General features: G+C 35.0%; 2 protein-coding genes across 4 annotated transcripts; both read left to right on the top strand.

Annotated features, from left to right (window-relative positions):
• The first annotated feature begins 187 nt into the window (after positions 1 to 187).
• On the top strand, positions 188 to 10,795 carry LOC111019421 (Transducin/WD40 repeat-like superfamily protein). 3 transcript variants are annotated; one of them, XM_022295801.2, is made up of 20 exons: positions 188 to 391; positions 510 to 728; positions 957 to 1,065; positions 1,159 to 1,503; positions 1,589 to 1,644; positions 2,040 to 2,286; positions 2,369 to 2,424; positions 2,568 to 2,805; positions 3,084 to 3,247; positions 3,384 to 3,529; positions 3,600 to 3,701; positions 4,439 to 4,577; positions 4,756 to 4,842; positions 4,908 to 5,069; positions 6,325 to 6,687; positions 7,998 to 8,173; positions 8,253 to 8,371; positions 9,128 to 9,420; positions 9,930 to 10,124; positions 10,269 to 10,795. In XM_022295801.2, exons 1-20 carry the CDS (start codon positions 347 to 349, stop codon positions 10,725 to 10,727), a joined length of 3,720 nt encoding a protein of 1,239 aa, XP_022151493.1. In that variant the 5' UTR covers positions 188 to 346; the 3' UTR covers positions 10,728 to 10,795. The 3 variants fall into 3 exon arrangements, with proteins under 3 accessions (XP_022151493.1, XP_022151492.1, XP_087977153.1); XM_022295800.2 differs by having other exon boundaries at positions 9,122 to 9,420; XM_088121027.1 differs by lacking the exon at positions 188 to 391 and having other exon boundaries at positions 589 to 728; positions 961 to 1,065; positions 9,122 to 9,420.
• A 10,080-nt stretch (positions 10,796 to 20,875) lies between these two features.
• OPS (LOW protein: UPF0503-like protein, putative (DUF740)) lies at positions 20,876 to 23,305 on the top strand. The gene has a single exon (XM_088126444.1). It carries the CDS (start codon positions 20,885 to 20,887, stop codon positions 23,096 to 23,098), a length of 2,214 nt encoding a protein of 737 aa, XP_087982570.1. The 5' UTR covers positions 20,876 to 20,884; the 3' UTR covers positions 23,099 to 23,305.
• The last annotated feature ends 4,229 nt before the right edge of the window (positions 23,306 to 27,534 follow it).

Below are 27,534 nucleotides of genomic sequence, written 5' to 3'. Positions count from 1 at the left end.
GTCATTTGTTTTTAAAAAATAATTATTTAAAAAAAATCTCCTTCTATACATCCCCGAACAATTATTATTACTTTTTAATTTTTTAAAGGGGCAAGCCAACGAAACGGGACCCACTAGTCCACGTATTTCCTAATTATTATTTAATATTATTATATATTATTTTTAATTTGTGCAAATTTACCGCGTTTCGTCCGTCCCTTCCATTCCAGTCCAGATTTTTTGCACAAATTTCCTGCTTCCAGTTCCAAGCATTACTCAGAGGCCAGAGCTACGCATCTCCAAAGCCATGCTCTAAGCCGATCAAGATTCACGACTAAGCAACTCTTCTCCCTCCTCTTCCATTGATATGAAACCCAATCGCAAGCTCAAGAAAACCGACTCATCTTCAAAGGTATCAATCTCTTCGCCATTGATTGTCATTTCCGTTTTCTGTTCAAGGCCATTGGTTCAAATCCTCCACTATCACGACTCTGTTTTTCCTTCTCTTTCATGTTTCATGTCTACGGCAGCTTGTATTGGAAGAAATTATCGGTACCACAACAAAGAACAGCAATGGATTGGCTTCGAACGTCAATTCTGCAAACTGCGTCTATTTGGCGGGATGCGTTGTGGTGGTGTACAATGTTGACTCTGGTACGCAATCTCACCTCACCGTACCTCATCGACTGTGCAAACCTATGAGCTGTGTTGCCATGTCCCCGGATGGCCGCTTCGTGGCAGCTGGAGAGGTGAATTTTTTTCCTTATTGTCTCTTTTGTTTTTGTAGTCTTACGAACTCAAATCGGCATGATAGTTAAGATAATGTTGATGTAAAATGTCGTATAGTCCGGTTCGTACAGACGACGTTTCTTTAGATGAATGCTTTATTCGACAGATCAGTTGTGCTTAGCCAAATAATTTTACCTGCTTTACGATTTTCAATGCTTCTTATCCCATGTTCTATTTTGGTTTTGTAGTCAGGGCCTCAGCCTGCAGTATTTGTGTGGGATTTAGCTGGGATGGCCTTTCTATCAGAACTGAAAGGTCATCTGTATGGTGTTGCTTGCCTTGCTTTTTCACCTGATGGTAGTTATAAATTGCTTTGGTTTCGGCTCTGATGCTTCTTAGTCACTTTTCCCTTTTTACTCTTAAATAAGTCGTTATTTTTATTTAATTTAGGGAAATATCTAGTGTCTGTGGGAGGATACATATATATTTGGGACTGGCGGAGTACAGTGTTGTTAACTAAGCTCAAAGCAAGTTCATCTTGTACGGCTATCTCGTCTGTTACCTTTTCATCAGATTCAAAATCCCTTTTAACTGCTGGGAAGAGGCACTTGAAGTTCTGGACTATCACATCTCCTAGGACCCAGATTAATTTAGGGACGGGTTCACTGTCTTTGCATGGAAAACCTGTTAATCTTGGTCCCCATCAAGGTAGCTCATTTATTTCTATCACCTCTGCCTTATTGGCGGATGGCAGCTCAGGTGAAGCCTTTCCGATGTATGCATTGACTGAATCAGGTTGGTTTTGCTTCCATCACATCTATATCCTCGAATTGAAGTTTCTGAGCCTAATTTCTTTCTTGTTCCATTCTTTCATTTGCAGGTGTCCTCTGCCTCGTGAACTCTGGATTTTCAGTAACAAAGTCAGTAAGTTTAAAGGTACACGTGGCTTCTACATCTTATCTTAAAGATTTCAGCTTGATATTTTTCTTCAAAATCGAAAGGGTGAGATAACTTTTGAGGGCTGGCAATTTTCTTTCAAAATTATAAGAGTGAACTTACTTTCGAGGGCTATTGTGCTCAGTTCCTGGAGGAGAATCTAGGAACCCCCAGCTACGTACAGGGTTTTTGGCCCACAAAGTAGTAACCTGTCGTATTATCAGGACCTAACTTTGTTAATTTCCTTTGACAAACCTTGCACATGCACCTACGAATCAAATGGACAAATATAAGTTTCTTGAAGATAACATCTGAAGAAAAAGTATTGTTTGGATGCATGTTTTAACACGCATGTGAATTGCTTCCTAACTCTTTTGAAGCATGACATTCATCAGGCCGATAAAAGTTTTGCTGTATCTGCATCTAGCAAGTTAGTTGCTTGTGCATGCATCAAGGGAATAGTACAACTCTTTGATGCTGAGAATCTTCAATATGGTGGAAGTTTAGTATATTCAAGGTCCAAGCAATTCCATGGGACAAGCAATATTGTTTATCCCATGAAAGATGATGGAAAGGTTTTACGAAACTTACCTGTCCTTCCTGATGCAGTTGCATGTAGTTTTTCAACCTCAGAAAAGCTTGGTGAGCATTTAACTATTTAAGCAATGACTTTGGGATAATGGAATGCCACTTCTGTTTGAATATTAATGATTCTGCTTTGCAGTGGTTTTTTATGGAGATCACTATCTTAACATATGGGATGTCCATGATGTGAAGCAGGTGCGTATTAATTATTATATCGAGATATGACATTATGGTCGACACTTCTTAGCTTACTAATTGTAGCGTCAATTATATTGTATGGTTCCAGAGAACTATTGGAGCCTTTTTCATTTCTTCAAAATTTTTGTATATTTTCTCAGGCTACCAGGTCCTGTGTGCTGGTTTCGCATTCTGCATGCATATGGGATATCAAGGTTCTTTGTTGTGAAAACATGCACGATCCATCTCTTGCTTGTGTTGCTAGAGGTTGTTCAGGAGGAGTGTCTTTTGCAACATGCTCAACAGATGGTACTATAAGGTTGTGGGATCTTGCCTTGCAACCTGATTCAGAAGATGAAATGGATAATCAAGTTCGAAAAGTGAGCACTACACGTTTAGGTAGACTCCATTTTTAACCCTCCACAAACACCTTTCAAATATATGTAAGAAATTGTGAGATTATTTAACATTAATCGTAGATTCTAGGATTTAATATCCTACGAGTTACCTTGTCAACCAAATGTAGTAGGGTCAGGCGGTTGGCCCGTGATTAGTCGAGGTGCGCGCAAGCTGGCCCGGACATACGGATTTCAAAAAAAAAAATTGTAGATTCTATGTTTTTATTTTTTAAAATTCCTAGTTACAATGTTATTTTTTTTCTGGGTTATTGGGAACAGAAAGTGCTGGGATATTTGAACGTGAAACTGTGGAGGCTGGTTTTAACACTCAAGGCTTTCGTTCTCTGGCTGCAAGCTCCGATGGAAAATACCTTGCAGCTGGTGATTGTGATGGAAACATCCACATATTTAACCTGTTTACTTCGGATTATACATGTCTTCAGGTGGGCCATTGGAACTGTGATATATGATTTCTTTTAGTGAAAGAAGTTTGTAGAAAGATCCCCAATATATACCACATGGATGGCAGGCGACTATGTCCTTTATGAATTAAATAAGAAATGTTTTTCATTCTTGTAGGGTGCTCATGATGCAGAGGTCCTGTCATTAAGCTTTAGCTCGTCGAGTAGAAATGATGCTATATCTAAAGAAGTTGTTACGCAAAGTCATTACTACCTGGCTTCAGCAAGTAGAGATCGAATAATCCATCTTTATGATGTTGAAAGGTACAACTTCTTTTTATTGATATTGCTATTTTTTTGTCTGTATTCTTAATCCTCATTCTTTTTGTGTCAGGAATTTTGATCTCACTGATAGTATTGCTGATCATTCAGCTGCTGTAACTTCGGTAAAGATCAGTAACAATGGACGCAAAATTATAAGTTGTAGTGCTGACAGGTAGAAACATAAAAGTTTTACTTTTTTGTAGGTGTGTATACTTGTTACTTATTTGATGTAGGGAGTTTATTGTTATAACTTGCTGTCTAGTTACTTTACTATTTGTTTACTGAACATGTGGGCTTGCTGTCGACTATTTTGTTTATTAGTTGGATGCTTGACAGTACCAAATTGATACTTGCATTAAAATGAAGAAAAAAGTTCAAAGATTGGGATGAAATTTGAGAGCCCTCCCCAACTACTACGTTCACCAACCTAACAAACTCCCTTACTAATGGCTAGCCCCGAATAACAATCCTATTACTGCTTCAGTTGCTTGGATGAATTATTGGTTAGATGGCGGCCTCTATTAGTAAAATATTAAGCCTTTTTAGTTATAGTCTTTGATACTGAATACATATTTTGTTGACTAGTCTTGGAGAGGTCCAATCCTAGACTGCATCTTTATTGATCTTGACTTGAGCCAATGAACTCAGCTGTTCTAAATGACTTTTTGGAGGGTTCATGAAGTGAAACAGCTGGTTAAAGTTCTTGCCAGAGTCTCTATGCTATATCCTGTAGACTGTGGCCTCATTCTCTAGTATGTTTAATGTTTAGTGGTTCAGTCAGTCTTTCAGAAAAAAGTTTCTTAATCTTCTCCATGATAGAAGATAGATTATAAATTTGACTCCAGAGCCAACAAAAGTACGATACTAAACTGCTTTTATCAGCCATCCTTAATTGACTCTTACACGCAGGTCTTTGATTTTTCGTGATTTCACCACTACAGATGGTGGTCATATGATTTCCCGTAGTCATCACCAAATGGCATCCCAGGGTACTGTCTATGATATGGCTGTAGATCCTAAAACAGATGTTGTTATTACGGTTGGGCAGGTATGCATGTTACATTGCATTGGTAGCTGCAATGATTCTACTCAATCACTCCATGTAATGGCTGATAGGTGCTTGACGTCAAGATTATCCATTAATTTAATAGCTTAATGGGCAGCAAGGGTTTCCCAGTTATTAAATATCATTTATAGAATAATTCATTTAGTTATCCAACTTGTAGGATAAGAAGATCAATACATTTGATGTTGCTTCTGGGAAGCTAATAAGATCTTTCAGGCAAGAGAGAGATTTTGGAGAACCAATTAAAGTGAGTGAATCGATGTTAATCAGATTTTCATCTTGGTATTCTGCTTAACTTCAAATCACGTACAGGTTACAATGGATCCAAGTTGCAGTTACCTCGTTTGCTCCTATTCGAACAAGTCTATATGTATGCATGATTTCATTACTGGGGAAGTGGTTGTACAGGGAATGGGGCACGGTGAAGTTATTACTGGTGCTATTTTCACACCCGATTGTAAACGTATTATATCTGTAAGTTCCATCTTCTTTTTGGCCTTGCATGACTTATTCTAGAAATAGCCTATTTACATGCTTTTAATTCAACATTTGACTCTGACTTACTTTTTGCATAATTTAAAGTCATAATTGGAACTTCTAAATTTCAAGATTGAATAGGCACAATGCCAAAATATAGGAATGAAATTGGTAAATGGTAATCTAACCAAATTTATTTTTTAAGGACTCGATACATATACCCCAAAAGATTTATATACTTATTATTTTGTTTTGATTGTGAAGTCTTTAAACACTGAAAGAGTAAATGTTTGACATGGGAATAATGTATTAATTGAACTATTTTTACATTTACATGCCTTACACATGATTAAATCACCAATGAATCCAAAAGTTGGGTTAGAGTAAATTTAATCATATAAATATATTTAATAGTCCCCTCACTTGTGGACTTAAAAATTTGTACAAGTTCCAACAATTGGAAATCAATATTAAATGGTGAAGAAATGACAAAGGTCCGAACATGGAATCTCCTACTCTGATACCATCTTAAACATGATTAACTCACCAATGAACTTAAAAGTTTAAGACAATGAGTTAGGTAAATTTAATAATATATAGATATCTAACAACATGGTTGAAAGAATTTTGAATTCTACTTGTTATTATGTTCGAGCGTATGTTCATACAGGTACAGTGCTCCTCCAGTTTCAGTTGACTTATTGTAATGAAGAACGCAGACATTTTATTGTGATATCTCTGTAAATCAAGAACCCCAACATTTCTATTAAGAATGATATTTTCCTTGGTACCATGAAACATGTTACCACACTGGGGGCTATTACCGACAGCAGTAAATTTTTTTATCACTTAAGTTTTATGTTAGACTAATCATACTTAAATCTTTAAAATGGTTGGCTAGCATTAATTTTAAGGTTTCTTCCTATTTCTTAATCTTGGGTCTGAAAACAAGGTTTGACTGTGCAGATAAGAAGCAACATAAACAGGAACTCCAGTCGGTTCCTCCGGGCCCTTCTTGGAAGTCCCAAATTTGTCCTCGGAAAGATGTTCAATTTAGAACAGTCATAGGCATCTGAAATTAGAATTTCTATCAATCATATTTGAGCAGTTTATAGTATGAACTTTCACCTTCATATGCAAGTTAAACTCTCTTAGACATACTAATTGTACTTATAATAAACTCATTTAAATATTTTGTATAAAGTTGAGATGTTGATTTATTTTTCTAACTATGGTCTTGTTATACACGCAGATAGGAGGGGATGGTTGCATTTTCCTATGGAGACTTCCTGCCCTTTTATCTTCAAGGATGCGTCAGAAAATAAATGAAGGTTCCGGTCCACTGTCTCCAAGAAGCATGGCTCAGCATATATCTCTCAGTCAAATCCTGTTTTATGAAGAGGACAGAGATGAAGAAAAGAAACGAACAAACAATCCTGGTGATGATTATCAGCCAGAACAATCCAAGCAAGTTGGTTTTCGAGTGCTTCATCAAGGACGAGCTTCTCCAGAGGAAACGTTTAGGTTTAGCATTTCAAGACTGCCTAGATGGGCACAAGATAAAGTAACGAACTCTGACAGGGCCCAAATAAATCTCGAGTCCACACCTTTGCAGGTACGTAAAATCTTTAGTAAAGATGTTAGATGATATAATAAAGTAGATCCATAATTTTTTAATAAGAAAATTAGGATTTTCTGAGATATATTGGTTCAACATATTTAGGAGAGAGAGAGAAATGCTTTTTTGGATATCTTCTGTTGCTTGAATTCCCAAGTCATCTTATTGATGGTTTCCATCAATAATTATCGAGTAATATCCGGCTGCGTGTTTAGTTGGCATTGATTGGTTTACATTCCATTAGTCATCTTAGGACAGTAACTTTCATATTGGATCACATATGCTCGAATTCTTTTATGAAAAAGTTTTCCTTATGGTTTTCTCAGATTTCTCTTTTTCCGGAAATTTTCTATTCCTGTTTATTGCTAAGCAAAATCTAGCGAGCACAAACACAAATATTCAACATGGATATGTTGATATATAATTGTGGAGGCTTTGGACATGCAGAAGGTAGTAAGTATATAGAACAAACATTTAGAGAGAGAGAGATGTATGTTTGCATGTACGTATATGTGTTTTTATTATTGTTCAAATATTCAATTTTATGAAAGTTTGACATGAAAGATGAGTTCATAAATATGTGCCATTTTCATTCTTATAACCGACTTCACAGATAGTGGTGTGTATGTTTGCATGCATATATACATTTTATAATTTTTGTTCAAATTTCAATTTAATGAGTTTTTTTAACTCTTTTTTTCCCTTCTTGAAAAAGAAACTAGATTTCAATATTTCATTGATAAATGAAACACACAAGGGCACTCCAACGCAGTTACTAAAAACAATCCATTTAGGAGATATTTTGTGGAATTCTCGTTTCTTGTCCTATGTAAAGGTTGTGCATGGATCCCACCACCCTCTTTCTACTTAATTTTGCAAGCAGATAATCATGAACGACAGCTTGTTTCTTTAGGTATTGGGAGAGAGATAAGATATGGGAGGTGCTAGATGGCTTATTCGGCCTTTGCGGGTCTTGTTGGTGCTTAAGGTTGTGAAATTTGCTCTGGAGAAGTCGTCTATGGGCCAGAATACTAGATTCTAAGATCCATGAAATGCCTTTCATTCACATCAATACTTCATGCATATGTAATGATATCATATTACTTGGTTCTATTTTCATGAGTAAGTTTCGTTCCTAGGTCATATTCACTTCATGGGTATACCAAACATGAATCTTTAAAATGATTCAGCAAACTTGATCTCTGTACAATTGCATGCCCAATGTTACATCACTTTGAGTTTAGCAAGGTTTTTAGTTTCTTGCCCACCCTGCATGTCCAATTTTTATGTTTCTGTGAATTGAACAGAAAAGTTGCGCTTCTTTGGTTGTTGATGATCAAGAAAATGCACGTCTACCTCCAGAATTTCAAATTTGTTCTCGCCATGTCCTTGGATCTGTTAACTCCAGCACCAGCAGCCTATCCCCAAAGTCTTCTGACAACAGCAATAGCAGTGGTTCTCGTGTGCCTCAAGAAACTGTTGGGTAATGGCTCCAAAATTCATCAAGCTTTTAAATGGTTCTGTTTGATATTCTCCATGCTTACAGTCTCATCTTCCTCCAGTGGCCACCCGGCTATGGATAATCGCTGGCTCTCCATTTATAACGTGTGTCTAGATGTACTGAGTTCTCCTGAAATGCAGAATGTAAGGGACAGAAAATCAGTGTCGTCCACTAATATATGTAAGGTCACATCCTTTTTTTGCTTAATCTTTTGATTGGTTTAGCACTATTTTAAGTATTCATGTACTCGGTCGTGAATCACTTCAGTGTTTGCAAAAACATACTTGCAGTTGCAGCTTTTATTACCAGGAGATTGCTTGACAACCTTGATGAATTTTGACGATCAGCAAGATTTTCCTTAATGATCAGTTTTCTTTCGCATGTCATTGGGTTGGTTACTTTTAATTAAGGCGGTTGTTTTTATGCATGGGTCACAGTTTCGTTTATCCTAGGAAGCAATATAGAGGGTCTTATTTTTTTTGTTCAGAAAAAAAGGAGGAAATGAAAAGGAAAAAAATATTGCAGTTAATATAAAACTGCTAGAATGAAAGCTTATTGAAGGGAGCCGCATGGTGTTTGTCATTTCTGTTAAAATGCTTCTAAGCTATTTGTGAGAGTTGTAAGCACCTATATAATGTGGGGTTGCCTATCACCATTGCTTCCGTTGTTAAATGTTTTGCGTGACCATTGCACAAGTGTCAAGTTTGGATACTTTTTATCATTTAGTCGTATTCTGTTGTGTGGATATCTATTCTGGTATTGACATGGTGTTGTCTTTAACAGCAGACCAGATGCTCTAATTTCAATCTGCGTTGACATTAGAGATTGCTTATATGTAATCTCACTTATATGCAGTTAACTATTATGATGAGTCATTGCAGAGAAATTTGTTAATCTTTTTTCTGATGAGGAATGTACTTTACATTGAAGATGCAGCAACGCTACCAGGTTATAATGGATACTCTTCTGATCAAGCTGACAATGTTATTGATATTGGGGGAGAGTTGACTTCTAGTATGATTGCCAATTTTGATAATTCTGAATCTTTGAGCAAGTGTGAATTTCATATGGGAATGAAAGAGGCTGATTCTAGGGAAATGGAAGAGCTACTTTCTGGTAATGTGAAAAATGCGAAGCAAGCAGCTGGAGATAGTAGTCCGTTCCACATTAAGTCTGAAGATGTTGATCTATTCAAGCTACATTTTGGCAGTCTATCAACGTCACATAAGGTTAGTGGAAATTTGAATCGTTACTTGAACTAAGTCATGGTTTGGGAATTCAACTAGAATAGGAAAGGTTTGTTGTCTAAGTATATGAGACCTCTATTCCTGAATTCTTGTTGAATCGCTCTGCTTAGACAGACTGAACTAATCAGCCTGAAGTGAACTATATGCAACAGTTAGGAATTCTCTATAGCTAAAGATATTTTCAGATAGATGTTCGGTTGTAGAGAAATGATCTCATAATGTCAACTAATGCTCTTTGTCTGCATTTGTCTTTATAAAATAAGTGATAGAATATAATCACAAAAAACTTGAAAGAGGAGTTTCAAGCCACCTCGATTGCACATATTCATTTGTCCACAATATAAATGAATTGATTTCTTTTAATCTACCCCCAACCACAAAATAAAAAAAATAATAATAATAAAAAAGGAGAAAATATTGGATATCATATATAGATAAATGTGGTCTTTTAGACTTCGATGAAATTTAATTGACGAGTGTTTATAATACAGAAAAGTGAACCGTCAGCAAGGAGAAGATACTCCTCCAAATATGTTGTCCAGAAGGATTATCTTGGAAGCACCAAAAGACTCCCTCGAATGCTGCCTCATGATTCTGGTTGTAGAACTTTAGATTGCATGGACGAAGTTATCAACCATTCTCCATCAGAGGATCTGTCAAGTCAGGTTTTGGCAGAACAAGAATTGGTAGGTTCTTTTTAACTGAATAATGGAAAGTGGGCTCTAATATATTAAAATGGGCCTTGGGAGATCAAGATTCTCATTTCTTAGAACTTCATTATTTTAGTTGTAAAATGAATTTATTCCTGTTATGAGTTGCGAATTGTGCAGGATATTTCTAGGACAGCAGAGACCTTGGTAAACACAAAGTTGTCACGCTTTCAAAATGAGAACTATCCAGTTGAAAAAGACCCAAAAAGAGTAAAGTTGTCCAAAGAAGGAAACGATGGCAGTTTTCCAGTTGTAAGTGAATTGCAAGAGCAACGAACTAGTTGTACGGAAGTGCTACTTGGTTTGGATGCTGCAGCCGAGAATGCAGTCCAATTATTTTCAAGATTAGATACGAGGGGTTTCCATCAAGATAGTTTACATGAAGCATCCAAGTTACTTCCCCCAATCATAGAGAAGGTTAATGCAATTGCCAAGTGGGTGCAATGCAGGAACAAAGATAAATGTGAAAGTACGAAAGATATTATTACAGGGTTCGAACCTCTCTTAGGAACATTTGCTGAGAATCTATCTCAGAAGGTTGTTGAAATTTTGAAGAAGAATACTGGCGGGGATTCATAGTTTTCTATAAATAACTTTGTATTATGAATTAGTGCCTACTTATGGTAAATAAATGGCGCATTATGTCATCTTGGTTCCATATGTTCGGCAGGTAGTGAATCAGCTCTATAATGAACAATAAAAAATTCAGAGGTAATTCTTTGAATATTAAAATTTATGGCAATTAAAAAAAATCTCCTCTTGTTTAATTCCACTTCCTTGCATTCTTGTTTTAGGACGGAACCCTTCGGGATTTTGCCAAAGATGACCTTTCTATTGTCAAGCTTGACACCAATGGTGAGACTCTAGATAATAGTCTATTTTTTGCTGGAAAAGAGCTAGTTTACAAATGTTTTTTTTTTGGGCTCGTTAATAACTGAGGAACCATACTTATTCCTAGAAAAGAAAAGAAAAAGAGTTGTATCTTCTTTTTCTTTTCTTTTCTTTTCTTTTCATTTTTAGTTGTAGGGTTCCTTATTTTCTTATGTACATGTTTTATAGGCATAATTCTTGTTCTCCAAACTTTAGAACATTTAAAAGTGAAGGGGTAATTTTAAAAAATAAAGAAAAAGAAAAAGGCAAAGACCAACTTCTCTTTTTCTCCCCCCTTCACTTTTAACAAGTTTCATACTTGTCATTTTCATGCATTTCTGATTTTAAATTGTTAAGAAGCACCTTTTTTTGTGAATCTCAAGGCATGCTAGTGAATAATTAGCTCTCCAAGAGCTTACAGATATCGAAGGTCTGTTGGAATATATACAAATCCCTAAGAAGGTATGCCTAGAAACTAATCTCTTATATGCTCATTCTTTTGCTTTTCTCTCTCTATGGTAACATGCCAAAATCCACATTCTTTCTTGGGATTCCTTCACTCTACTCGTATAATAATGTAGTTTTTAATAAGCCTATCATAGTAGTTGCCTCGAGGAAGTGGCACTTTCCTTCAATAAGAGGTCTATCCATTTCATGTAATGCTGGAACTTGGGCTCATCATGACCATTTCAGGCACTATGAGCAGACCAATAGGGACCATGAAAGCACATCCTGAAAAGAAAACCTCTAGTGGTTATCCTCCCTCCCCACCTACACACACACAATTTCTGATCGGTTATAATATAGATCAATTGAAGGCCCAGTCATCAATGATCTTCATGGGCCAAAAAGAAATGGAAAAGCCCTTTCATATTATGCCACACGTTGGAAGAAATGAATGTGTATGAGATACCCAATTCCTTTTTTGGGTATAGGATTAAAATCTGTTGAGTGTAGCTTTCTCTGTTTCTAAAGAAACACTTGACACCTTAACCCTCCCAAAAAATTATTTTGACAACTTCATTTGCAAATATTTTCAAGATAATAAGCCTCATCATCTGTAAAATTTGAATAGATCATTTTCACATGTATATGGGGTCCAAGAGGGAGGCTCTGTTAAAGTGGGCTATCATTTTATTCATTGTTTTTTTTTTATCAGAAAGCAAAATGGGAAAGGAAAAAGCCTCTGATTTATATGAGCTGTATGTATGTGGGGTAAAGGAATGGGGTAAAGGGGCTTCATTTGATTGTCCTTTTGTGCTCATTTTTCACTTGTAATGATGGGTTTTTCTTTTTCCCCTCTTTTGTTTCACAGCTAGACTTGTTTTTGCAAGCCATTTTCTCTTTACTTAATTAACACCAAAAAAACACCAAGGGAAAAGAAGTTATTCCACTTGGAACTGTCACTCGGGACTCACTTTTTGAGCGAATATGGGTTGCCTAATTATGGGCAATAATAATCTAGGCATAAAATTAGACAACATTATTTGATATTATAGCCTTGTAGAAATTTTTGGAATCTTTAGATGCGCATGTTTATGCTATCTACTTCTCATTAGTTTTTATTACCACTAGCAGCATGTTGCTGTAATGGGTGCTCCACACCATTTTATCCTCATTATGAATCGGTAAAGGTAACTTTCATAAGCCCAAGATTATGTTACCTAGCCTCTAGATTCACTCAATCAGGCCATGGTTGTTCCTTTCATGAAATTTTTGATGCTCTAATTATTGATAGATTCATCTGTGCAAGAGGCTCATTGCCATTTTCCATTCCAGTTTTAGATTTCTCTATTTTCACCACATGTTTGATTTCTCTGTTGGTTTAGATCATTACCAGATTTTTACTTTTTTTTTTCAACCTTATTTTTATTATATTCAACCAGTAGATTCTACTAATATTTATGATCCAATAAAAATAAATTAATCGGTATCCTAGGCGCACTAATATGGAGTCAACAACTTTTCTTTTTAGCATCAACCAATATTTAAGAACTCTTTGTACACTTTTTAGCACCAACCAATTAGAAAAATTAGGACCAGCCAAAAAAACAAAACAAAAAAGGGGGAATGGAACACTGGCGATCAACTGAAGTCTTATTGTTGATCACCACAGGATCATGAAAAACAATGATAATGTGAAGTCTGTCACATTGACAAGAAAATGAACTGATGGTGGTGCTGTTTACATTATGATAAAACCATATGTTTATTTATTGTTAGTGAAATTATGTAGTTTGGCCTTTGGAGGTTGGTTTGCAATTGGAATATTTTGTTAAACATTAGGGTGTGGGGGGTGGGGATGTGTTGAATCCAAGACTGGGAAACTGTTCCCAAACTCTGTGTCTTTTCCATTGAGAAAATGACAAAGAATTAAAGAAAATTGAAGAAAGCTCATTCTCACTGCATAAAGCAAGCACGGGAGAGACAAAAACTGCACACACTCTGATCATTAGAATCTGCAGTTTCCCTTCACAAAAGAACACAAACCAAAGCTTAAACCAATCTGCCCCCTTTTGCCAAATCCAAATCTGCTCTCTTCCTAATAATCTCAGTTTGCAGGCTCTGAATAATGCTTAAAAAATTGAAATTTTTGAACTTCTTTTCATGTCAAACAATTTTTATTTTTCTTTCTTTTTTTTTTTTGGGCATATATTACTGCTAGATTTCCATGGCCTCACCTCTGTCTCTGCTGCTGAATCCTCAGCCTTGGTGTGGATCCATAGGCATGCATGAATTTATTATTGTTTTGGTGTTTTCTGGGCACAGGTGGTTGAATTTGTAGGGAGTTTTATATTGTTTTTAGGATCATAATAATTCCAATAGATTGTAGTGTGAGAAAATCTTTGCAAGATTCTTTTGCCGTCCATTAGATTAGAAGGAGAAAAGAAAATGAAATGATTAAGTTGCTTTAATACTATTTTAGATCCATGTAAGACAACTTTGAACTCTTCTTTTTTTATTATTAATAATGATATTATTATCATAGTCATTTATTAATATAGGGGAGGAAAAAAAAATAGATTGTAGAAGTTAGACGGCCTTAGTTTAGCACTTAGTTATTAAATTATTACATGAATAGTTAACTAGTTTTAGGTTTTAGGTTTGTATCTTATTTAAGAATAAAAAAAAGGTCACTAATATTCACTCGATTTGATGATGATATTTCTAAAATAAAATTTGTAAAACGTATCAATGATAGTTATTTTTCTCTATTCTTTTCTCTTAAAATATATCTTTGACGAATAAGATAGATTACTAATGCTTTAACCTTTGAATTATGTTCGGTAAGATATAAATGAATGAAACCTTATACCTACCCTTCAATTCCTCATTCCATATATAGATTTGCCAAAAAAGAAAACCCAAATCATTGGGATTATTAAATGTCAAAAGACCAACAAATTTGGAATGAGAGAGAATTTGAACAAGAGCAAAATCTAATTGTATCTTAGTGGAGCATGGATGGGAATGTAGTTGATTATTGTAGGATGTGGGCCATCCATCCCCACAAGTTGAAGAATTTTTGTCCCAAATTGCATCTGTGTCTCTCTCTCTCTCTCTCTCTCTCTCTCTCTAGAATTCCATGCAAACATATCCTTATGGGTCATGAAAAAAAGAGGGGGAAAAAACCCATAAAAGACAGATCACTTAGACAGAGAAAGATGGAGAGAGAGACAAACTCCTAATCCTTTCTTCTTTAATAAAAAATAAAAGAATAAAAGAAACTAAAAACTCTTACTTTATTAATAAAGGAAAAGTTAAAGATAGAGGACACTAATACACTTTACGCCTCATATATTCCAGCCACCCCAAAAAAATATATATATATATAAATAAAGAAATACACACACCCATCACCCTCCCCCATTTCTTTGGGCTAAATTACAAAACATATCCCCAATATCTCTATTTTTTTAAAAAAAAAAAAATTTAATACTATCTTTAGCTTGTAGCAAATTAGTGTTAATATTTTGATCTAAAAATTGAAAGGTGAGAATTTGAGACAACGTGAGAATTAATGTGAAAGCTTGTTTGTATTAAGTTTGAAGAGAAATGAGATGTAGAAGAAGTTATTATTTTTAAAAGGAAGACTAGAGAAAAATTAGGTAGACAATAGAAAAGTAAACTCTCTTGCAATTTTCTTGAAAAATTTGAAGGCAAAATTGATAATTATCATATTGCTTTAGATTTAACTTTCTGTTTCAAAATATTAATGGATGTTTGTTAAAAGAGTAATTTTGAAAGATATGAAATCTACAGTATTGAAAAATTTAAAATATACGAGTATTTTCTAAATAAAAGACCAAAGATTAGGAGTTTTTTTTCTTTTGTGTGGTAATTGTGTTAATTTAGCGATTTCTTTTTCACACACAATTGCTACTCCCAGCCCCCAATCAATCAAAGTTGCATTAATTACCATCATACCCCTCCCTTTAAGCCTCACAAAAAGGGAGGCTTTCTTTCATGTGATTGCCTCCAACGATTGAAGAGGATGATGCCATTGCCTGCCCCAACCGCCACCCTTCCTCGTGACTTTGCGGTGCCAAAAGCTATTTTATTTCCACACCCCTCTCTATTTTATTTATTTATTTATTATTTCTTTTTTATTCCAATTCTTTTCTTTTGGTCTTTTCATCCAAGTTCAACTCTACTTCATTTCTTTTTTTTTTTTTTTATAATAAACATCTTTTTACTGAGTAAATAATGATCTCAAAACTTCCGCTTTTTTAGTTCAATAATGTAAATTGAATGTTCGAACTTCTAATATTTTGATCTAGAATATATGTTTTAATTAGTTCTCGTATTGATATAAAAACTCATTATTTTTTATGGTAATGTCTTATTCATTTTGTACGTTGTTTATTAACAATAATTCGTAAGTGTGGCTTTGAACAAAAATGTGTATTTTGGTTAATATTGATTATATCCTTTTAATTAGTATGTATTATCTATATATTTTAGATTAAACCATTAGTTTAGTCTTTAGATATTCATGAGTGTATCTATTTAGTCCGACTTTAAAAATTGTCAATTTTGTGCAAAATTAAGACACACCTACCTGTTATTTAAAAAAAAAATAGTTATTTCTATCCTAAGTACAATAGTGTAAGGATAAATATTCGAACTCACGACATTTTGGTCAAAGATATGTGCTTTTTAACCAATTGAGTTATGCTCGGGTTAACGCTGGTAAAAGTTGGTTGTAATTATTAATGAGATTTGTTTCATTATTTTCCAACTCCTAATTTTAAAAAATTCGCATTTTATTAGGGGTGAGCCGAATGTTTCAATCATGAATTATGCATTCTATTATTATGAATTGGCTTCTCTTCAGTATCCACCCCACCACACGTGAGATCGTTCCCTATGCTACTACTTTTTCTTTTTCTTTTTCTTTTTTTATCAGGGAAGAAAAAGGACTTGAGAGAAATAATCAGGTGCGGTGAGGTGCATGGAAGTAGAGTGGGGTAATGTGGGCCCAAAATCTGAGGTCTCGTGTTCAGGGAAAATATATGACGATACGTAATTTCTACGTTTGCACGTGTGCTTTCATTTTCGTAATAATAATTATTATTATTTTGAATTTCATTATTATTTCGTGTTGTTGTTGTAATTATTATTATATGACTTCTGGTTTATAAAATTATTTTTAAATTTTCTATTATTTTTCGTATACATTACTACAAAATTAATAATTATTAATTTTATGATACAATAAATAGGAGCAAGGATTTGAACATACGAGTGGTGCCTCAATCAGTTGAGTTATGTCTAATAGGTCTATGACCTTTAAATTTTGTATCTAATAGGTTTTTGAAGTTTTGACTGTGTGTCTAATAAACCCTTAACTTATGAATTATTATTTATTATTATTTTTTAGTACAATATGTGAGATATGTACCAATTACCGTTGAACTATACTAACTTTTTGAAGTTTAGAGATTTATTGTATACAAAATTGAAAGTTAAGAGACTTCTTTTTAAAGTTCACCGGCTTATTAGACACAACCCTCAATATTTAGAGATTAAACTTGTAATTTAACCTCTATGTTTTATAATTATTGTTAAATACGCAAATTTATATTCTTGTGATATTACGAGTTAAAACTATTTCGATAGTAATTTTGTTTTATCTTTTTAATTGGAAAAATCAAGTTTCTAACAATATTCTTCGTTTACTTTTTTCGACAATATTTTTGAAATCTTAAAAAAAAGAAATATTTGAATATTTTGTTTTATTTTTAAAATTGATCTAACATTTTAAAAATCCGGATTGAAAGTATATTATGAACAAAAATAAATTTACTAGTTAGCAAGCATAGTTTTGTAGCAGAGGTGGAATTGGTGTTGTTATTAATCCTCGAGTTGTAATGATGTCCAAGCATGAAATTCATACCTATGTTACCTCCAAGGTTTTCGCAATCTCCAGATCGTGGTCCTTGAGTCTGATTCTTTGGAAGCGACCGACCAATGATGATCTTTCCGGATAAATTGAAATAAGTAGTTGTATTCGAGACAGTAAGGATACCAGTAAATCTTTCAGGTCAATTACTGAATCATTTTTATCAAAAAAAAAAAAAGAAGAAGAAAAAATCAAATTTAATATTACAATTTTTAACATTTTTTTATTAGAGAGATTTGTTAAGTAAGAGGTTTATTTATTTATTTATTTTTTATTATTATTTTTTGAGATAATACTAAGAGTTTGTTGTGAATTAAAAAGGTATATATATTATATATAATAAGGGCATCCCTTGGCAAATATGTGAAGACATGCCAAAGCCAATTTGAAAGGCCGCGGAATAAGGAGCCCAAGAAAAAGTAACCCTTCCTTTGGTGAAAAAAAAAAGTAAAGAAAAGATAAATAAAAAAAAAGCCATTCATTTCTTTTATTTTTATTTGTTTTAGAAAAGTGAATTCACTCCTCATGATATATATATATCATTTGTTTATTAAATAACATATTGAAGTATGCATGTAATTCAAATTTATTTTTATACTGCATAAATTGTATATTAGGGAAAAAAAAGTGTTGTTGATTTGATTGCATTTTTTATATTCAAAATCGAAGCTAAATTGAATAGAGATAATGTTTGATCAAAATAGATCGTCTTGTCAAGTTCGGATCCAACGAGGTTGACCTAGATTCACAAAGAGACTTTGATGCTCAAGTTCGTTTGAGTCCAATATATGCTCATAAAAAAGAGAATAATATCATGTACCTGAAAAATAGAGTCACCTGCTCAACTATTATAATTGTTGTGGAGTCCGTGCATTGGTAGAAAAAGAGTTAAGAGCAGTAAGGCGTGAAGTTGTAATAGTCGACTTGTCTTTTACAAAGGTCTAACCGTTTAAGATTCATATTGGTTGCCCCAGCTTTTATGAAGGCACGCACGACCATCTAATGTATTTGTCAGCTCAACCAAAAGGTGTGGCCGAGATGCTTCAATCGTCTCTCCAGACTTACATATTTACACTATAGAATTGTTATGATGACGTGACACCTTTCAATCTATAATTTATCAAGTCGTTATCTTAACCTCCACTAGAGATTAATGAAAACGAATTATATAGTTTAAATTATTTTTACTTCGTTCATATGAATATTTATATCATTTTAAACATAAAAAGATGTGGTTGGTTGATAATAAATTTATCCATCTTTTATTAGTTAAATTTAATATTTAAGTAACAATCGAAGCATAACTATAAAACATCAATTATCATCCTACATATTTAATATCAATACTTATTAGCTTTATTAAAAATGTGATAGAACTCACATGTATAAACGAGGGATAACATCTCCATCGATATGTAATGCAAAATCAATGGTTATACATAATCACCAACCCGATCATAGCTCAACTGATTAAAACATATATTTCCGACAAAAAAGTCATCAGTTTAAATTTTCACCCCACCTAATATAAGTTAAAAAAGGTTATGTATATTATGAAAATGTGGCATTTAAAGCAAAGTGACAAAAAAGGATTAGTCACCAAACAAGCCCTATATATGCATATCTGAAATTATTGTCTCTGTTTCCTCTCTCTCTCTTTTTTTTTTTTTTGGTTGAAAGCAGAAACTTGATGTGGCATTCAAGCATGGGAGAAGTGACAAAAATAAAATAAAACAAAATAAAAAATAAAAACTGAGTGGTGAAAGATCAAATTGTGACTAGTTATTGCAAAACAAAACAAGGAAGGGAATAACACAAGCAGGATTGAGAATGGGGAAGAAAACCCTGTTTGTTTGGCAAGAAAAGAAAATGCAAAAGACAGAGAAAGGCCATAAAAAACCAAAAAGAAAACCCTAAAACAGGAAAAGAAATAAAGGGGAAGATGGGAAAGCCAAATGAGGAAAAAACCTTCCCCTTCAGACCCAACCCTCTGTTTTATTTACTTTTTTTTTACATTTGTTACCTTATCATCCCATCTCATTAGGAATATTTTTAAAAGAAAAATTCACTATTAAAGTAACCTCAACGACGAACGGTAGAGTTTTACGTTTCGTATCAAAGTAAGAATTGACATATATTTCCAATCAAAAGATCGTGAGTTCGATCTCCACCCCATATGTTGTACTAAAAAAAGAGTTTCATGTTTTGATAAACTATTATTTTATCAACTGATGAAATACATAATAATTCTCGACAGTGCCTCAACGGCTCTTTAAGGTGGTTGTGAATTACGGCGTATTGTCGTGGAGTCTGTCGGTGACTGAGGTTGAGCTTAGATGATGCTAATCAGATCAGCAAATAACAAGGAGTAGGTTTCTATAAATTTAGATCGGTTCGGTCACACAAGACGTCGGCTCGACCATAGATCACATAACCGAGATTATGAAACTCGAAGCTTGTCCACCATTGCAATACGTCACACCCTCTTCCAATCCACATATGCCACGTGCTAGGTTGAATTCGCCTCCAACACACTAGAAATAAAAATTAAAGGGGAGTCTACCTATAACATATAACATGAGAGGCATCAGGTTGAGATTAGACATGATTTGTAAAACGATAAACGTTATTGATACTTCCAATTGGCTAAGGAAAGTTTGAGAAAATTACTAAAGAACTAGGTTATATTAATGTAACAGATGAGTACTTTAATTGGGTTTGTGAAAAATTAATTTCTACTTCTAATGAAATGATTATAGAGTCTAAAATAAATTAAGAAATTACCATAATAATAATATCTAATAATTTCTTTTTTTTTTCATTAGAATAATGTGACTGAAACATAGGAGAATAATATGGACTAAAATGGTTCGTATATTTAAACACTAGAAGAAAGTAAAAATGTCTTAACCACTTAATAATAGTTTTCTTTTGGAGCTTAACATTACGTAAACAGAGATAGATTCAAACCAATTTGATCGAGTATATATATTTCATAACTATGCCTAGTTTTTTTTTTTTGATATGTTACCAATAGATTATTGGCCTAAACAATCATAAGATATAACCCCCATCCAATAAGAATAACATTATTGATAATAACATTATTGATAGAATTATGTACTTTCTTTCTATTTATTTATTTATTTATTTTGTAGTGTGTGGAAATGGATTAGGGAAAGGAGCGTGTTGTTTTTGTTAAATGGGAGAAGGGAAGCAAAATTAATTAAATGGTTTTTAATTAAAAAAAAAACTTTATATCATAATGCCTAGAAAAAGCGTGGGGTAAAATGGTAATTTCAGAGCGGCGCATGTCCCTAGAATAGTAATTTTCCCTTCTTTTAACAACGGAGAAAGGAAAAGGGATGCGACACGCAGCATGTGGGGGCCACCTCCTTCTTCTTCCCTCACAGAATTTCTCTCTCCAATTCTTCAGTCGTTTTTAACCTTATTTTCTTTTATGTCCGTTGGAGCCAAAATTCTCTCTCTCTCTCTTCTTTCTCTCTCCTGCTCTCTCAATTTCACTGGTGCATTTCTTCACTGGTCTCTCTTTTTTTCTCTTTTCTTCTTAATTCTGTTTCTGTATCATGAGCAGCGGCTACCCATTCTCCATTTGGAATCAAATCCGCCGGAAATGAATCCAGTGACGGAGGCGCTGCCGCCGCTGCCACCGCAGCCCCACCGCCCCTCCACCTCCTGCGACCGTCATCCAGAAGAGCGTTTCACCGGATTCTGCCCTTCATGTCTCTGCGAGCGTCTCGCTGTACTCGATCCTTCTTCATCTACTTCTTCTTCCTCCTCCCGAAAGCCGCCGATTAACTCTTCCGCCGCCGCCGCCGCTCTTAAGGCCATCTTCAAGCCCTCCGGTGGCGGTGGGGGTCCTGCCGGCTCCTCCGGCCGGAGTAAACCGTCTTCGTTTTTCCCCGAGCTTCGTCGGACCAAATCCTTCTCGGCGTCTAAGAACGAGGGGTTTTCCGGCGTTTTTGAGCCTCAGAGGAAGTCCTGTGACGTGAGGGTTCGGAACACTCTTTGGACTCTCTTTAGTCAGGATGATGGACGGAATCCTTTAAAGAATGAAGCTCCTCGGGTCAGTAATGGCGGTGTTCACATTGAGGATGAACCTAGAAACTTAGCTTCTTCTTCTGCTGTTATTCAAGGTCCGGTGTTGGAGCCCAAGGAGGAAGAAGGCGACGAAACTGACCCTGAAACAGAGCTTTCTGAGGAGTCCAATGGCGGCAATGTGGTCGAAGGCAGAGTCCAAGAAATCGTGGAAGAGGAGGAAGAAGAAGAGGAAGAAGAAGAAGAAATCAAAGAGGAGAACGAAGAACCGAGGCCTGAAATTGAACCATTTGAAGAAGACTTCAAGAGCATAAAAGACCACATAGATCTCGATTCCCAACCCAAGAAACCCTCCGGTCGGGACTTCAAGGAGATCGCCGGAAGTTTCTGGTCGGCCGCTTCTGTTTTCAGCAAGAAATGGCAGAAATGGAGGGACAAGCAGAAGCTCAAGAAGCGCAGAAATGGCGGCGAGTCCGCCACATTGCCGGTGGAGAAGCCGATCGGCCGTCAATTCAGAGAAACTCAGTCGGAAATCGCCGATTACGGATACGGCCGGCGGTCTTGCGATACTGATCCGAGATTCTCGCTCGACGCCGGCCGAATCTCCTTCGACGATCCTCGGTATTCCTTTGACGAGCCAAGAGCGTCGTGGGATGGCTATTTGGTGAGCCGTACTTTCACCAGAATGCCGACAATGCTCTCGGTGGTTGAAGATGCTCCGGTTCATATTGCCCGGACCGATACCCAAATTCCGGTCGAAGAACCTGCATATTCCGGGGACGAGGACGAAGCCATTCCCGGTGGCTCAGAACAGACCAGAGATTACTACTCCGACTCCTCTCGCCGGAGAAAGAGCCTCGACAGATCAAGCTCGATACGGAAAACGGCGGCGGCCGTGGTGGCGGAGATCGACGAGATCAAGTCGTCGTCAAACGCGAAGGTCTCACCGGCCACCGCTGATTTCTTCTCTGCACCGAAATTGGTAGCTCCAGACAAAGTTCTGAGAGATTCCAACTCGAATTCCCTGCGAGACGACTGTTCGGAGACCTTCGAAATTCCATTCAGAAACGGCGGTGGCTTCAGGAACGGCGAACGGAAGGAGGCGAAAAAGTCCCGCCGGTGGGGGAAGGGGTGGAACATTTGGGCCTTCATCCACCGGCGAACCGGCAGCAAATACGAAGACGAAGACAGATACAGCAGCAGAAATAACGGCGTCACGAGGTCCTTATCGGAATCGTGGCCGGAATTTCGCGGCGACGGGAGAAGAGGAGGAGGAGGAGGCGGCGGAGGGGGTTTTAATCCCAAACTGCTGAGAAGCAACAGCAGCGTGAGCTGGAGGAGCTCGCAGAACAACAATGGCGGATCATTTGGCAGCATAAGGAAGAGCAATGTGGAAACGAGCGGCGGATTCGCGAGGAAGAAGAGAGAAGAACAGTTCGTGACGTTGGAGAGAAATCAGAGTGCGAGATTTTCACCAAACGACGTCGTCGACAATGGATTGCTCCGGTTCTATCTGACGCCGATGAAGGGCAGCCGGCGATCAGGCGGCGGAATCGTGAAGAACCGGCCAAATCCTGCTCAGTCCATAGCAAGAAGTGTACTCAGATTGTACTGAAAAATTAAGCCCAAGAAGAAGAAGATGGAACTGTTTTTTTTTTTTTTGTTGAATTTGGTGGTGAATTTCTGTGTATTGTTGGTTGGAATTGGATTAAAAAAATTAAAAAAAAAAAAAAAACACCGTGAAAACTTTCTCTTGCTGCTGCTGCTAATGATTTTACCATTAAAACTCTCAATTTACTGAAATAACAAAGATTTCAGTGTTTCTTCTTCCTTCAAATATACATTCTTATTATTTTTCTACTTCCTTTTAAGAATTTACTATTACAGTGCAGAAAATGAAGTTTGGTTCTTCTCATCTTCTTCATAATTTGATTAACGAGAGAAATCTTTGAGATATCCATAGTCCACATGAGACCCATTTAGGGTTTTGATCTCTCTACATGGAAACTTAATTTGGGGAGGATTTATAATGTTTGATCTTTGAGACCCTTTTCATCAAATTTTTATTTTGGTTTGTTTTAATTTTGTTCAATAACAGTTTTATTATATATATATTTTTAGGTTTGAAAAAAATATAATTATTTGAATGAAACTTATCTATAATTGACACATACGCATAAAGTCGTGGGTTCGAATTTGATATTTTGTACTAAAAAAATAAATTACATTTTAAATGATTTTGATTAATTTCATATCCTGTACTAAAAAAAATAAATTACATTTTAAATGATTTTGATTAGAATTCCATATCCTGTAATATTTTTAATGTCATCTTAAGTTGAGAGAATTTATTAAGAGAGGGCTTCCTTGGGGGGAGAGGCTCAAATCCCATCAGCCAAACAGTAACTAAAGCTGAGTAATGATTTTGTCTTGAGCAAGAAAAAGAAAGAAAGAACAGACACTGATTGTGAACACAGGAAATGGAGTCAAAGCAATCAGACATTTTTGATTAATCAATTTTCAGATAATGTTTTTCTCTCCCTTTCCTATATGTTTTTACCAAAAAAGCAAACATTAGACAAATTTGTGTCTAAAGTCAAAAAGAGACATATAATGAATTAAAAGTGTATATATATATATATATATATATGAGGAAGCCTAAACAATCGCGCCAATTTCAAAAAATGATAAAAATTTTCCATCTTTTTTTTAAGGAATTATTGCTGATAATTTGTATTAAAAAAAGTATCTAAAGATTTGTTAGTAGTCATCAATAATTATTCAATTCTATATAAGAATGTTTTTATTATAATTATTGAGATATATTAACTAAAAAAATACATGTCACATGGTTAACATGTCAAATTACTTACGAATAATGTATAATGTTAAATATATATTTTTTTAATTTCTTATATAACTTTAATGGAAATGAACAAATAAAAGGAAGGGGAGATATGGCGCCAGGCCCAATTGTAGAATTGGGCTTTCCCAAAGATGTGATTGCCTCTTCTGTTTTCAGATGGGTAGGAGTCCGTTGATACTCGTGGGCTAAATGTATAACTGGCCCATCTGTATGGTTTAAATTTTTTGAAATTAATGGTGTTGAAAAAACCCAACAACCCGACCAACTCAATCCAACCCAATCCTTGGGGTAGATGAAGCATTGGATTGGGTTGAGTTGGGTTTCGGGTTCAACCTTTAAAAAGTCGTGTGAACCCAACCCAACGCAATCCGAATTTATGCATATATATTTATCTTAAATGTCCACCGTCCATTTAGTTTTAATCCCAGTCTTAAATTTAAAGTTTTTATATTATTTTCTTTCATCTTGTATCTTAATCTCAGCCGCTGCCGCCGTGATAATAAAAAATTGAAAACTATAAAAAGAAACACAACCCGACAACCAAACCCAACCCAATGAGAAGATAATGGGTTGAGCTGACCATCCAATTCAGACTCGACGGTTCCTATATATGGTTGCCCCTAATTAAGAGAGAAAATTCCATCAAATTTCTGTGTGAGTAAACTCAAAAGAACCCTGATAACACTCCTCATCTTGATAGTATAGTTTAGATAGGAAACTTTTTTTTCAATCTTATAATCGAAACCCTCCAAAAATTGAATGATTTATCAAGTTGGACAGTTTCTGAGGCGTGCAAGGTATAAAGCAAGCAACTGCACACAATACATGCTCATAGTTTGGAAGCAAAAGAATGTACAAAGGCTAAAATTTCATCGATCATCATAAAAAAGCTGTAAAATCTCAAATGTATAATCGAGAGCTTGTTTCCATATAGCTAATCAAATAAGAGACTTGATTTAACTAAACTAACCTAATTAGAATAGTGTTTAAAACAAGTTAAGCTAATCAACAAAGCATAAATGTGAGAAATCAGTTTCCCAAACCTTTGTTTCCTCTTCCATCATTGCTCGTGTGGTGCGACTTCGTAGACATAAACTAGCTTAAGATCATGATCTATACTCTTGAGTGGTGAATATTGTGGTCGGTGACGTCGGTGGGAACGAAAAAATATTAGTCAAGGAAAAGGGAGAGCTATTTTTTTTTTCTTTTTACCTCACTTTTTTTTTAGTGTCACATATGTGTAAGTATACACCATCGTCGTAGCCAGTAATAAAAAGTTTGAATCCGCTCACTAAATATTTTAATGACTGCTCAAGAAAGCAAATACTTAAAACACAATATTTTCAACAACATAAACAAAAAGGGCAATTAAGGAATTAAATGCTAGGGTGCTAACTGCATGCAATAAACATGCACCTAAATCAACTTCATTTAGTTTCAAAAGTAAAGTACACAATCAAAAGGTTAACCACTGACTTTTAAAAAGGGTAAGGTGAAAGTTTAATGTGACCTTTTATAGGCTACACAAATGATACTATTGCATTAATAATGTTGAAATATTGGCCAAACAGACTGGAGTCTTCTCATACATCCCAAATTTTATGCTATTAGGGTTTCTAGACAAACTCAACAACATATAAGAATATTTTATAACGTAACCTTGCTAGGTGAGTCCTATTCTTAAGTATCCACTATCTAACTCAAGTAGTGTACCACTTGAGTTAACAAAGAGATATCCAAACATATTGATCAAGCATATTGAAAATAAACCATAAAAACAACTTCAACTAAATATTCATCATCATTAACACTAACGGCATGATTATAGCCCAAGAAAAGTGTTCACAACATTTCCCCCTCACAAATGGGTTTAGCTACGCATAGCCATAAAAGAACACAAGAAAATGACAAGAAGAAATACAATACAAAATGGAATCAAGGATGAAGAGATGGAGTTGAAGGTTTTAGCTCTGGGTCAATATGCTTTCTACCTCAACTGCTTTAGTGAGTATTCTTCTTCTCCTCTCGACTTCTTCGAACAACAGTCTTTTGGGAGGTTTTCTTGAAGTGAGGTTGAGGTGATGTGGAAGTGATCGTGGAGGCTTCCTTAAATGAGAGCATTTATACTCCTTCTGTTTTTAGGCAACAAACAAATTCAATGGGTCCCAACTCTCACTTCTAGGTGATTCGTTGAGTTACTGGTAACTCACAGTGTAAAGCTCTGTCATTGTCAACTTGTCGTTTTTTTCTCCTATTTGATTCCGATGCTGTAGCATAGTTGATGTTGCAACAAACGCCCAAAATTAGATCTTTCAACAATGTTAACAAAGTTAAGAAGGAAGACAAAATTGTAACGTTTCATGCGCAGACTCAGTGTAAATTTGGGTGCAAATGAGGCTATCCTTAGCTAAGCTACGTGAAAATCTCGCCCAAATAACTCTCTTTTAGAGGGTTATCATTAACATAAAAATAATATATATTTTTTTAGTACAACAAATGAGAGGTATGAATGGTTGAAACTTTGATTTTGAGAATAATCATATATTAATTACTATTGAACTACGTTTCTGTTACATCCAAATAATATAAGTAATATAATATGCATATAGTAAGCATTTTTACGAGGGTTACAAATTCCGTTAGTTTAGGACGCATTATTGAAGCCTTGCGAGTAAAATATACGATTTTGTAAAAGGATCCAAAAAGTTTATTATAATTATTTTATTTAGGCTAAATTAAAAAAAAAATTATCGTGAACTTTGCCACTTGTATTAAAAGTTTCCTATGTACTTTTTTTTAATACCACTTTTAACATTTTATAAATATTTTAAAAATACTCTTTAATTAAACCTCCATTGATATTTTGAACGAAAAATTGACATGACATAATTTAAAATGGCGTAATAATTCATGTCTCAATTTTGTTTTAGGAATCTTCTTCCTCTATTGTCAATCATTTGCCCTAATCTCCCATTAAAAAAAAAGATAGATTCTTCTATATTTTCTCTTGTTTCAGACTTAATTTAAAAAAGAATCTGCGTTAATTACCGTGTAGTTTTATTTTAGGTCAAATCAACTTTTTCATTCAAAATATTAATGGATATCTTCAACTTTTAAAAGTTTCTTTTTAATAAATTTATAAAACTCTATATTTAAGAAATCCCGAAGATAGAGATATTTTATTG

The sequence above is a fragment of the Momordica charantia genome (assembly GCF_013281855.1).
Source record: "Momordica charantia cultivar OHB3-1 chromosome 1 unlocalized genomic scaffold, Mcharantia_2.0 BLBB01000001.1, whole genome shotgun sequence".
Classification (NCBI taxonomy): domain Eukaryota; kingdom Viridiplantae; phylum Streptophyta; class Magnoliopsida; order Cucurbitales; family Cucurbitaceae; genus Momordica; species Momordica charantia.
Note: the sequence above shows the minus strand (reverse complement) of the source record. Positions and strands in the feature narration are given on the sequence as shown.